We start from the raw sequence: 10386 nt of genomic DNA on the forward strand, positions 1-10386 counted from the left end.
CTCTTCACTTGAGGTGTTCCTTCGTGAGCCACTTGCAGTGTGTCCCAAATTTGCTTAGCAGTGGTACAGCCTTGAATTATGCTGTACTCATCAGGACCAAGTCCACAGACAAGCCATTTCTTGGCTTTAGCATTCTTTTCCCACTTCCTCAAGTCCTTAGCAGTGCAATCTACTCTTTCTTTGGCACATCTACTCCTTCAGCATTTTTCTTCAAGGTAGCCAGTGAACCATCGGTGACAATGTCCTATAGCTCATAGTCCTCTCCTATAATATGATCTCTCATCCTGTTTTTCCACTAAGAGTAGTACTGGCATTAAAGAGTGGTGGTCTAGCAGTAGATTGCCCTTCTAGGTTTCCAGGTAGTGCACTCATGTTGATCTTCTCCTAAGGTGTAAGCCTCTTCAAGGATAACCCGCTCTGATACCAATTAGTTTTTTATACTTCAATTCCACACAAGAGGAGGGGTGATTTGCGTGGTGTCCAATTTTCGCGTACACAGATTATAGAAGGACTGGTTCTTCTATGTGTTCCTTATACTACTATTACGGAAATAATGAATGCGAAAAGTAAAGAACACAAGTATTTTTACGTAGAAAACACCCAGCTCAAAAGGTGAAAAAATCACGACCTACTACTCAGTAGGATTTTTCCTAACACTTCACTAAATCACTACGACAAAACAGCATTTACAAAATTTTTTGTAAACCTAAGGATTACCTCTATTCTCGTTGTGGCAACCAGGCTCTAACTATTGCGAGAACTTCAAGTTAACTCTAACTTGAATACTCAGAGTACCTAATACAATTGCTTCTAGATAAAGCTAAAAGGTACAATTTGAAAACAGCTACTACAATAAAACTAGAATAAAAGACAGACACTTAGAACTGATTCTTCTATCTGGTTCATGTAGCTTCAGGTTCGCTCACTTGAATCACACAAGAATTGCTTGCAAAATGTCTTGCTATTTTGCTCTCAACTCACGTTTAACTTCAGCTTTTGTGCGTGCCTGTAAAGTGAGAACATCCTGTAATTTATAGAGTTAGTAGAACTGAAAATAACTAGAGTTCCAATGCTATACTCTTCCTTGATGGAAGAGTTCTAGTTATCTTGAACTTCTAACCTTTCTCTTGTCTTGGATAAAGTTCTCTTCGAATAAGTAGTCCTTCTCCTTATCACTTATGCAACCTTTTCATCAGGAGATATCAGTTATAACAACTTAGGCTTATCTCCTTCACGTGTATCCCTTATGCTCGAATCTGCCCGTGTCTGTGTGCATTGTGTATGGACTTGGTTCATGCTTGAGTTCCTTTGTCAATTATTAAAACAAACTTCACTTGGGCCGACACCGAGCCTTTCCCTTCTCCTTTCACTAGCTATTCCCAGCTCTAAAAAACAAAATATAATAAAAATGAAGATACAGAAGGCAATGAATTCCTATAATTACTAAGAAGAACAACCTGTACACATTGTAAATTCGCTTTTTCATTTTTTAATTCTTTTATTCTTGTCTAACCAAGCGAAATAGGTGTCCTTTTCCTTTCCTCTTTGCATGTGATAGGTCACCCTCCTAGCTTTTCCATGCTTGATGGAAAGGATGCTTTTGTTCTCTTTTCTCCTAACCCTACATGTATTATATATATATATATATATATATATAATACATGACAAATGTTGTCATATGGTTGTGCACACAAACAGAAAATGTTGAGCAAAGCCGTTCGCCTGAAGAATGAGGCAAATTATCCGTAATATAATTCAAATGATGGCCGACTGCTCTGGCCTCACGGGGCGAGTTCCTACGGTTATCATGAATAAAACTCTCACTCTTTTAAATTCAAATAAAAAGGGGCACCTTGATATTATGAAAATGTCAGCCTTTGTCTTTCGCACTCCATAGCCCTAGCTCTGAGACGAGGTCTTGGTTATTAATTTCAACTGCTTGAACTGGAGCCCTGCCCATTGGCCTCCAAATAAGTTTTTTTGTAATAGTCAAAAGCATCTTAAAACCACGAATATGTTGCCATAAAGAGCTTAAATGAGATATCACTGGCCTGCTTTACCTAGTATTATTATCATTAAGAACAGGCCAGCAGCTCTCTTTTTGCCTATAATCGCAAAGAGACTACCAAGTAGTAATTAGTTCACTTAGGATCCGTTGCACAAGTTTTGAATGATATTAGTACAACTTGGTAACTACTCTGTGAATATATGAACACAAGCAGAACCAACCCACGCCCCTGCAAAAAGAATATATGACACATGAAACAGTTATTCAGAACAGTTCTTCGAAGGTCCTGGTAATTTCTGAACTTTGGCAACTAAGTTTCAAATACCTCTTTGGTCCGTTCATACAAGAAGCCTAAAAGGAGAATATATGGTTAGACCTCTCTTCACCCACATCCATTGTTTTCCCGCTATAACAAGTATTTAGGGATTTCACCAAGAGATGGACCATTTCTTGATCCACATAAAGACAAGTAATAAGAAAATCAAAATAGAACAACAGTGGTAAAGGAAATTCATATCATGATTCATGAAGAAAAGACCATTATTCGTAATACAAATAATAAGCATAAAGTAGTACTAGCACACAGAGGCAGATCTATGTGTAATATTGAGGGATAACCGGACCCCGTAAACTTCGGTAGAAATCTTGTATATGTATATGTGTGAATCTTGAAAATGGTTCATTTAAATCACTTGGCACCCTAAACACTAAAAGCCATTAGGGGGCACTGGTTGAGTAGAATATTGTGCCCCCGTTGCGTTATGATCCTGGGTCCGCCTCAGTGCACATTTGCTGATCTCTAGGCTTTCATTTGGATATTGGCCATTCTATCATCTCTTTTTCCCTTCATATTTAAGAATTACATTTGAAGCCAAATGAAAATGCAATAGTGTGTGATGCCACTATCATATGCTCATTCGGCAATAACTTCAGCAGACAAGAACAGAGTTTGCTCATGATTTAATGCTCCTGGAAGGAAACTGGAGTAAACGCATGGAAGCCATGACACAGTCTAAGTGCTTGGGACAATAAATTCCCATTGCTCATCCACCTCATCGTTTTAAGAAGGGTGGAAATGAGCATATTATATATACACTAGTTTAAGATATTGATTGCACGTTTATAGCTCCATTATTCCATTCAAAATGGTAGCCTGAACAAGTTTAGTTCAGTAGAGAAATATCATGAAATGCATTGGTTTGCCTTACTTTTACCTGTCAGGCCAAGGGCATTTCTCTGACAGTAACCTTTGGTTTCATAAGCACTTGTATACAAGCATTTGATACTACAAAGACAATAGACAAAGTTTTTTCAACATCAAAGGAGTATCTGCATTACGTTGAAGGGCATGTAAGAATGACAGTACTGAAGGATTTTGAGCATGAATAAGCTAACTAATTTCAATGAGAGCAGAAAGATCAAACCTGTGACTATTTGAAGTTCCATTAGCACTTACTATTGTCTTCTACCGTCTTCATCAGTAGCTTTCCATGCAAAATTCTGAACCTACCACGAGCATTTTAAAACATGATAATCACACACTCCGTTCCGTTATGGGTTTGTTATGGTAATACAGCATAGCCTTGACAAAAAATTAAATAACCAAAATTTGCAATAGGAAGACGTTAAGACAATCTCTCATAGTAGCCCGCCACTTTCCTGAAGTAGTTTAGGATAGAAATTACGATCAAAGATAAGTAGATTAACTGCAGCACTCCAACCAAATTGGCGTACCGCCATAAATTATAGGTACCAAAGGGGACCATGGCCAAAGAACTAACATAATCTACGATATGCTTTGGGTTCGTTCCTTTTCTGACGCTCATACAAGCTGCATGCTCTTTTTAACAATACACATCTCAAAAAGAACGTATATCTATACACATAAGCACATGTCTGTTCATCCAAGCTCGAAAAGCAACCACAGAAAGTGCAGGGAGTTCCAGGTTTATTTCGAAGGTTACTGTGCTGTAATTTTCATTCCACCAGAAGCCAATGCTATATTTAGGCGAAGTGAACACCCAGAAATCCGCGAAACTAAAGCAAAAACAAAATTCTTTTTTCTTCTCTCAGTCAGGGAAATAAAGCTGACAGGACTTGCCCCGTCAGATCAGATCTAGTATAGAAAGATAAAGTTTGGACATCAAGAATGATGAGACCTTGCCCCACTATCTGATTTTGCTTTGGCTACAGTTACAATGTTAAATAGAATGGTATCATTATTACGATTTTACGAGGTGAGTAAAACATCAAAGTCGCTCAGAGTCCATTCTGCCACTTCATCTTTGTTGCTAACGAAAATTTCAGTCCCCACATCCAGAGATGTCCATATTCTTCTAGCAGGAGGTGTACCTGGATCCTGCAGCCAAAAAGAGCAAGGACTGAATCATACAGGTTGGTCTGGCCACTTGTTATTTAATCTTGAGCACTAAATGCCTCGTGCATTTCTGTCTGATTTAAACATGGTTTTTGCACCATATTTTGAGAAAAAAGTTAACAATCCCACTTACCTGATAGAAGTAAAGTCTGCTGGAAAGGCCACCAACGTCAAGCTCCCATGTTCTTCCATCCCCAACCCAGCCGTCTCCTTGTTTGGTTGGATAGCCATAGTCTGCCCATATTGGATGAGGCAGCAACTGAACTAGCTCCTGTGCTTGGGGATTACTGTAAGGATCACATGTGCTATATGGCTTTTCCAAGTGCTCGGCATTCCCAGGAGCACAATAATAGTGATAAGCTGAGTAAGGGAAGTGAGAGGTGTCATTCCTGTAGATTTTAGTATTGTTCGGTGTGATGTGAAAAGGTGGGCAGTTGCCAATATTTGTGGGGCTGCACCAAGCTGGAGTTTCTGGATTAATGATCATCTCGCTGTATCTGGTAATATCAGTGAGCACATCTCCATCACATGGAGCACCATTGTTCTTCCAGCAGCTGCCAATATCTATCAAGTAAAACTGGCTCTTCGGTCCTCCCCCTCGCTTCACATCCAAGGTCAATTTGACCTTAAAATTAGGTGACTCCGGGAGCTGAAATAACAATAATTGTGCTGTTATCAGGAATAGCATTGAAAAACCATGAAATTCTTCAAACGGTAGAAGAAAATAAAATATCTTCGTATTTCATTTGTAACACTTGGTTTAGAAAGATTCTTAATAATCTTGCCACCGGATTTCCTCGATAGCCATATGTATATCAATAGTATTCTCAATTCTTTGCTAATACTACCAGACAGACCATTTATATAACGAATTCGTGTCAGGCCCAACACTCCCCATGCTCTCTACAGCCTACTCATCTCTTTATGGTAAACCCACCCCCTTAATCCTAATAAAGTATTAGCTTAGGGTCTCCAAGTTCCATCGTACTAACTTCAAAACTGACAGCAAAAAATGCAACCCCAGTAATGGCGTTAATTTTTAAATGTACCCGTCAGAGGCCTGGTGACCAACCAGGGAGGTTCACAATTAAATCACCTGAGTTGTGCTCGGAATTTTAGTAGTAGAATAAGACATACGACTAATTGATCATGGTGTCAACAGCCATTCAGGGCAGGCTTATTTGCTCTAATGTGGACAGCCTCTTGAAATGGATTTTTTCTCTTTTGATTTCTTATTTCCTCTTTCACTTGGGCGGATTGACATTAAGTTGATGAAGAATCAAGTTTACCCCTAATTGTAAGTAGATTTTTAATGTCAAGCATCAAACATTCCCTGATGCACAAAAAAAAAAAAGAATCTTCCTGCAGAGCTTCATGCTCTATTGTTTAACAATAATGCTAGTAAAGGCAAACATAACTTGGAACCAATAGATATTTATAAGGCCTTTTTTTTTATCAATTTTCACAATCAAAGTGGTGAAGTTATCAAAGCAAGCAACCCCAAATCAGTTTTTCGATTAATTTGAATGGAGGGAATAAAGACATATTCCAAGGACAAGAACAAGTGAGCTTACAGTTTTCAACATTCCTCTGGTATCGTAGTGGTAGCCTCCAGAGAACCCTTTGGTCGCGTCCGCCCTAAGATACAACATCAGCCATGGATACAATTTGGAGGTTCTGAGTTTGTGCTTAAATACCCAACCCCCTGTGCCAACTTTCTTTTCCCAGAGCACCTCAAAGAAGGAACTACTGCCACCCGTTGTAGAACCCAAATCATAGGTACCATTAAAACCTCCCCGCATAATATCATCGGCTAATAATGTAGTGGGCTGGTGATACAAGATAGGTTGATTCATACATCCTTCCCCAAAACAAGGAAATCTTCCAGGATTAAAAGGGGGCACTTTTTTCCCATTTTCTGGGCAAAGACCAGATTTTGTGTCATAATTTCCGTTCTTCAACATTATCATCCAAAATTGCCATGGCCTCGGCGTGTCATCAACTTCACACAATGAACCAAGATAGAGTTCCTTTTCAACAGCATATAAGTCCGGATTATTCTTAGCCTTAGGACTCAGGCCAGGGAATGTCTTGCCAACTCCTAGCTTATTATCCGAGTCGGTTACCTTGTGACTCAGAGAACTGTCTGCACATCACACAATCATTGCAAAACATAACAAAAATAGATCAGATTATAGGGTCAGGGTCTACAAAAAATACAACCTTAGTAGCTTAGATAATCAAATCCAATACTCCCTATATCCCAATTTATGTCACTTCCTTTTCTAGTATGTCCTATATTTAGAAATAATATAACTTTAAACTTCACATTTTATGATTATAGTCACACAGATATGTATTGTTTGGTTTATACCACAAGTTTCAAAAGTCATATTTTCTTAAACTCCCTGGCCAATCGGAGGGAGTACTAAATGCCACAATGCCAGTTTTTTACTTTAATCCTTGCAAAAAAAAAAAAAGTTTTAATGGGGTGGGTGGGGAAAAATGGGTTAAATTTAATCACCAGAAAGATGAAAGCAATCAGCAGCTCTAGGGCTACCCATTCCAGGAGCTTCTTGACCAACTTCATTACAAAAGTTCCAAGCTTCTAAAGCAATCCTTAAGCCATCTCTTTTCATTCCTGGATCTCCAACAGCTGAGGAATGACCACTCTCTACTCCTTTACAAATTACAAGCACTAGCCAAATAGTCGTTAATAACAATGGTGAGAAATTCGCCATGGCGGCAGCCTGCACTTGCATTGCATGTACAAGGCAAGGGCAGTAGCTGGACAAATTAAGGCTACTGTTTTTGTAACCAAGTATCTCTACTCTACTCAACTTCCCCAACTGTTTCGGTATTTATGCTTTATTGAAAAGAGAGAGAGAGAGAGAGAGAGAGAGAGAGAGCGGGATCCAAATAAAGGAAAAGAAACGCGTTTTAAGGGCTTTTTGCGTTTGGCAGCTGAAAGTGATAGTGACCGGAATGGCAATAGGGCCGGTAATTACTTTTGGCGCTTGTTTGGCTCTACTTTCCAATTTTACTTAATTGTATTTTAAAAAGCTTTTTCGTAAATAAGAAAATTGTATTTTCGTTAAGTGATATATTTAAAAAAGTACTTCTGGATAGTAGTAATTTATATTTCTCCAAAATGTTTTAAAAAGGATTTCATTAGTTTAATAAAAGCATTTTACATTAGCTACCAAGAAAAAAGCAATTTACATTTGGCATTTTTTCTAAAAGTGCTTTGGGAATTAGTATCATTTAGATAAATAAATGGTTTGGAATATTTCTTATCAATGACTTAAATTGAATTTTCTAATTTTATTTAATTGAAATGTACAAAAATAAAATTATAAGATAGAGAGGGAGCATGTGTTATGAGATTTTGATCCTAAACGGGTCGTCGACAATGCATCATGATATGTTTTTTTATACTGGGTATGGAAAAATCCTTGGTAGGGAGCGCTTCGCCCCTAATGGGGCCTTACGCGGCACGAAACCGGATATAGTCGGGCTCCAATGCGAGTACCGGACACCGGTTGGGAAACAAAAAAACAGATATGTGTTTTGTTACCACATAATTGGGAGGTAAATATACATTAATTTAATGATATTCTTGTTATTCTGAAAAAATTTAAAACAACTTTTCTTAGGAAAGCTACTTTATTCGAATTCTTCCAAAAAAAAAAAAAAAAAATATATATATATATATATACAACTCAAAGGCACTCATTTTGTACCCAGAAGCTTGGCCAATAAAAAATGTAACTCTCCAAGATCAACACAACATATACAAACACTCCTAGATTCCTAAAAATTTGGCCAAAAAAATCACATGTGTTTGGTTTATGTGCTAATTATGTCAATATTATAATAGAATTCATGTGCGCAATAAATAAATAATGTACGTATTATTATACGATAAATAGTAATGGTGAAAAATAATACATAAAATTATGAAAGGATTGTTTAATCTAAATACATTTTTATTTAAATAAATAAATAAATATATATATATATATATATATATATATATATATATGCATATTTTTATTTCATGTTTTATCTTGCATAAAAATAATACCTAAATCTTCTCGCTTAAATTATGTGAATTTAATAATGCTGATCGAACGTTACATACCAACCTAACGATATTTTATTCTTTAGCTTTTTTATATGCTCCATCTTACTCCACCTTGACTCGTTTTGCCTCCTCTCAAAATCTTAAATTTCTTACTATTGAAATTAAAAGTTTCTTTTTAAATTTTATGCAATGATAAATATGAGAACTAAATATTTTTTCTATACGATAAATTATTAATACTAAAATAATGATTATAAAGTTTTCGTAATGTTGGTCTAACTAATTGAGGATTATAAGTAATTGTCTGGTTGATATAAATCATTTGCAGTTCCTATCAAAGCGGATTATTTTTGGAAAGAACACATATTAGGAAGATGGGAACGGGCCAACGGGGGAATCCAAAGGTGGCATAATAAGAATATATAGGGTAATAACTTACTCTCGGCAGGGATATTTTGAAGCAATTATAGATCCTGGAAGATGATTTTGAGTGGTCGTGAATAAAGATCGTTTCCAATGCTTTATTTATTTATAGCTAATTTATCATGAAAAGTAAAAAGAAATAAAGCATATCTTGTGAACGTCTTAAAATGTTTATTGTATCATTATGAATATACAAACAAGAAATGTGGAAGCCTAAAAATATATATGCTCAATTGAGATGCGATATAATTGCATCACTGTGTGTAAGAACATGATCTTCACTTTGATTTGATAATTACATTGCAAGTATGTGGACGTGTGTCCTAAATATTTAACCGTTATTAAATGGATGTTGGAAATTGATATTTGAAAGAAACATTGCTTAATTAATATGTTTGCATATATACAAAATTCGCTTAATTATGGTAAATTTTAATATTTTTTATTTTATTGAATCACTTAACCATGATTATTTGATATAGTTTAATACAAACACTTAGTGCCAGAAATTAATTCCACTGATTCCGGTAACTAACCTGTTTCCAGTAGCTACCAAATAAGTTAGCTCTATGGACAAACTATTCTACTCGTGAATCTTGCATTCCCATCTTGTCATCTGAGCAAAGTGGATGCTTTACAGTAGTTACTACAAACCGACAGAGCTGAAGAAACTTAAGAGATATCATCACTCACTCATCAGACAAGACAATCTTAGATATTTTTAACGCAAAAATCATCATATTCATTAACGATAAAGTCGCCAAGATCATCATTGACCTCGATGGCTGAAGCAAGATTTTCACCGAGAGAATTCAAAAAGTAAAAAATAAAAAATAAAAAATAAGTAAAGAAGCTAAGGAGATTCAACCTCTAATATATATATATATATATATATATATATATATACTAGTATCTATGAACGTGTGTTGCACGTTAATAATGGCACGTGATGGTTTAAACATTCGAATCCTTCAACAACCGGAAAATATTATTACCTTATCATAATACGTGATTTCAAAATGAAAGGAGATCATTAGAATTTACACAAATGATCAATTTAGTCATGTTAGTTGGATAATAACGTATTATACTTTAAAAGCATTTGATGTGAGGGTACCTTACCGAACAGTTCTTTGTAGTTAATGTTTTTTTGTGTATGTTTCCTTCTAATGCTTTGGTTGCTCTGCCATAACCAGAACTCATGTTGGCGATATTGATATTCCTCTTGAAAGTGCAACATATAGTTGTACATGCAAGAAAACATATTGCGATAAATAGTCTAATATTGAGGATGTTTTTTCCTTGTGTATTTATTATAATTGCAAAATATAAGCATGGCTAAAATTATTTTCACACAAATTTAAAAGAATATTCTTTAGTTTCGGAAGATGAAAGTTGAATTCAGGGATAAAAATATACTTAGAAGTACATTGACCTGTATCATAATTTTTTCATGTATGAAGTTATTGTCAAAACTTCCATATACGATTT

The 10386-nt window shown here is 36.0% G+C and overlaps 1 protein-coding gene across 1 annotated transcript; it reads right to left on the reverse strand.

Annotated features, from left to right (window-relative positions):
- LOC109224790 lies at positions 3956 to 7294 on the reverse strand. The gene is made up of 4 exons (XM_019389313.1): positions 6910 to 7294; positions 5960 to 6531; positions 4519 to 5034; positions 3956 to 4367 (listed from the first exon to the last, which is right to left on the reverse strand). The coding sequence occupies exons 1-4, from the start codon at positions 7145 to 7147 to the stop codon at positions 4239 to 4241; spliced, it is 1455 nt and encodes a 484-aa protein (XP_019244858.1). The 5' UTR covers positions 7148 to 7294; the 3' UTR covers positions 3956 to 4238.

Source organism: Nicotiana attenuata, chromosome 4, assembly GCF_001879085.1.
Source record: "Nicotiana attenuata strain UT chromosome 4, NIATTr2, whole genome shotgun sequence".
Classification (NCBI taxonomy): domain Eukaryota; kingdom Viridiplantae; phylum Streptophyta; class Magnoliopsida; order Solanales; family Solanaceae; genus Nicotiana; species Nicotiana attenuata.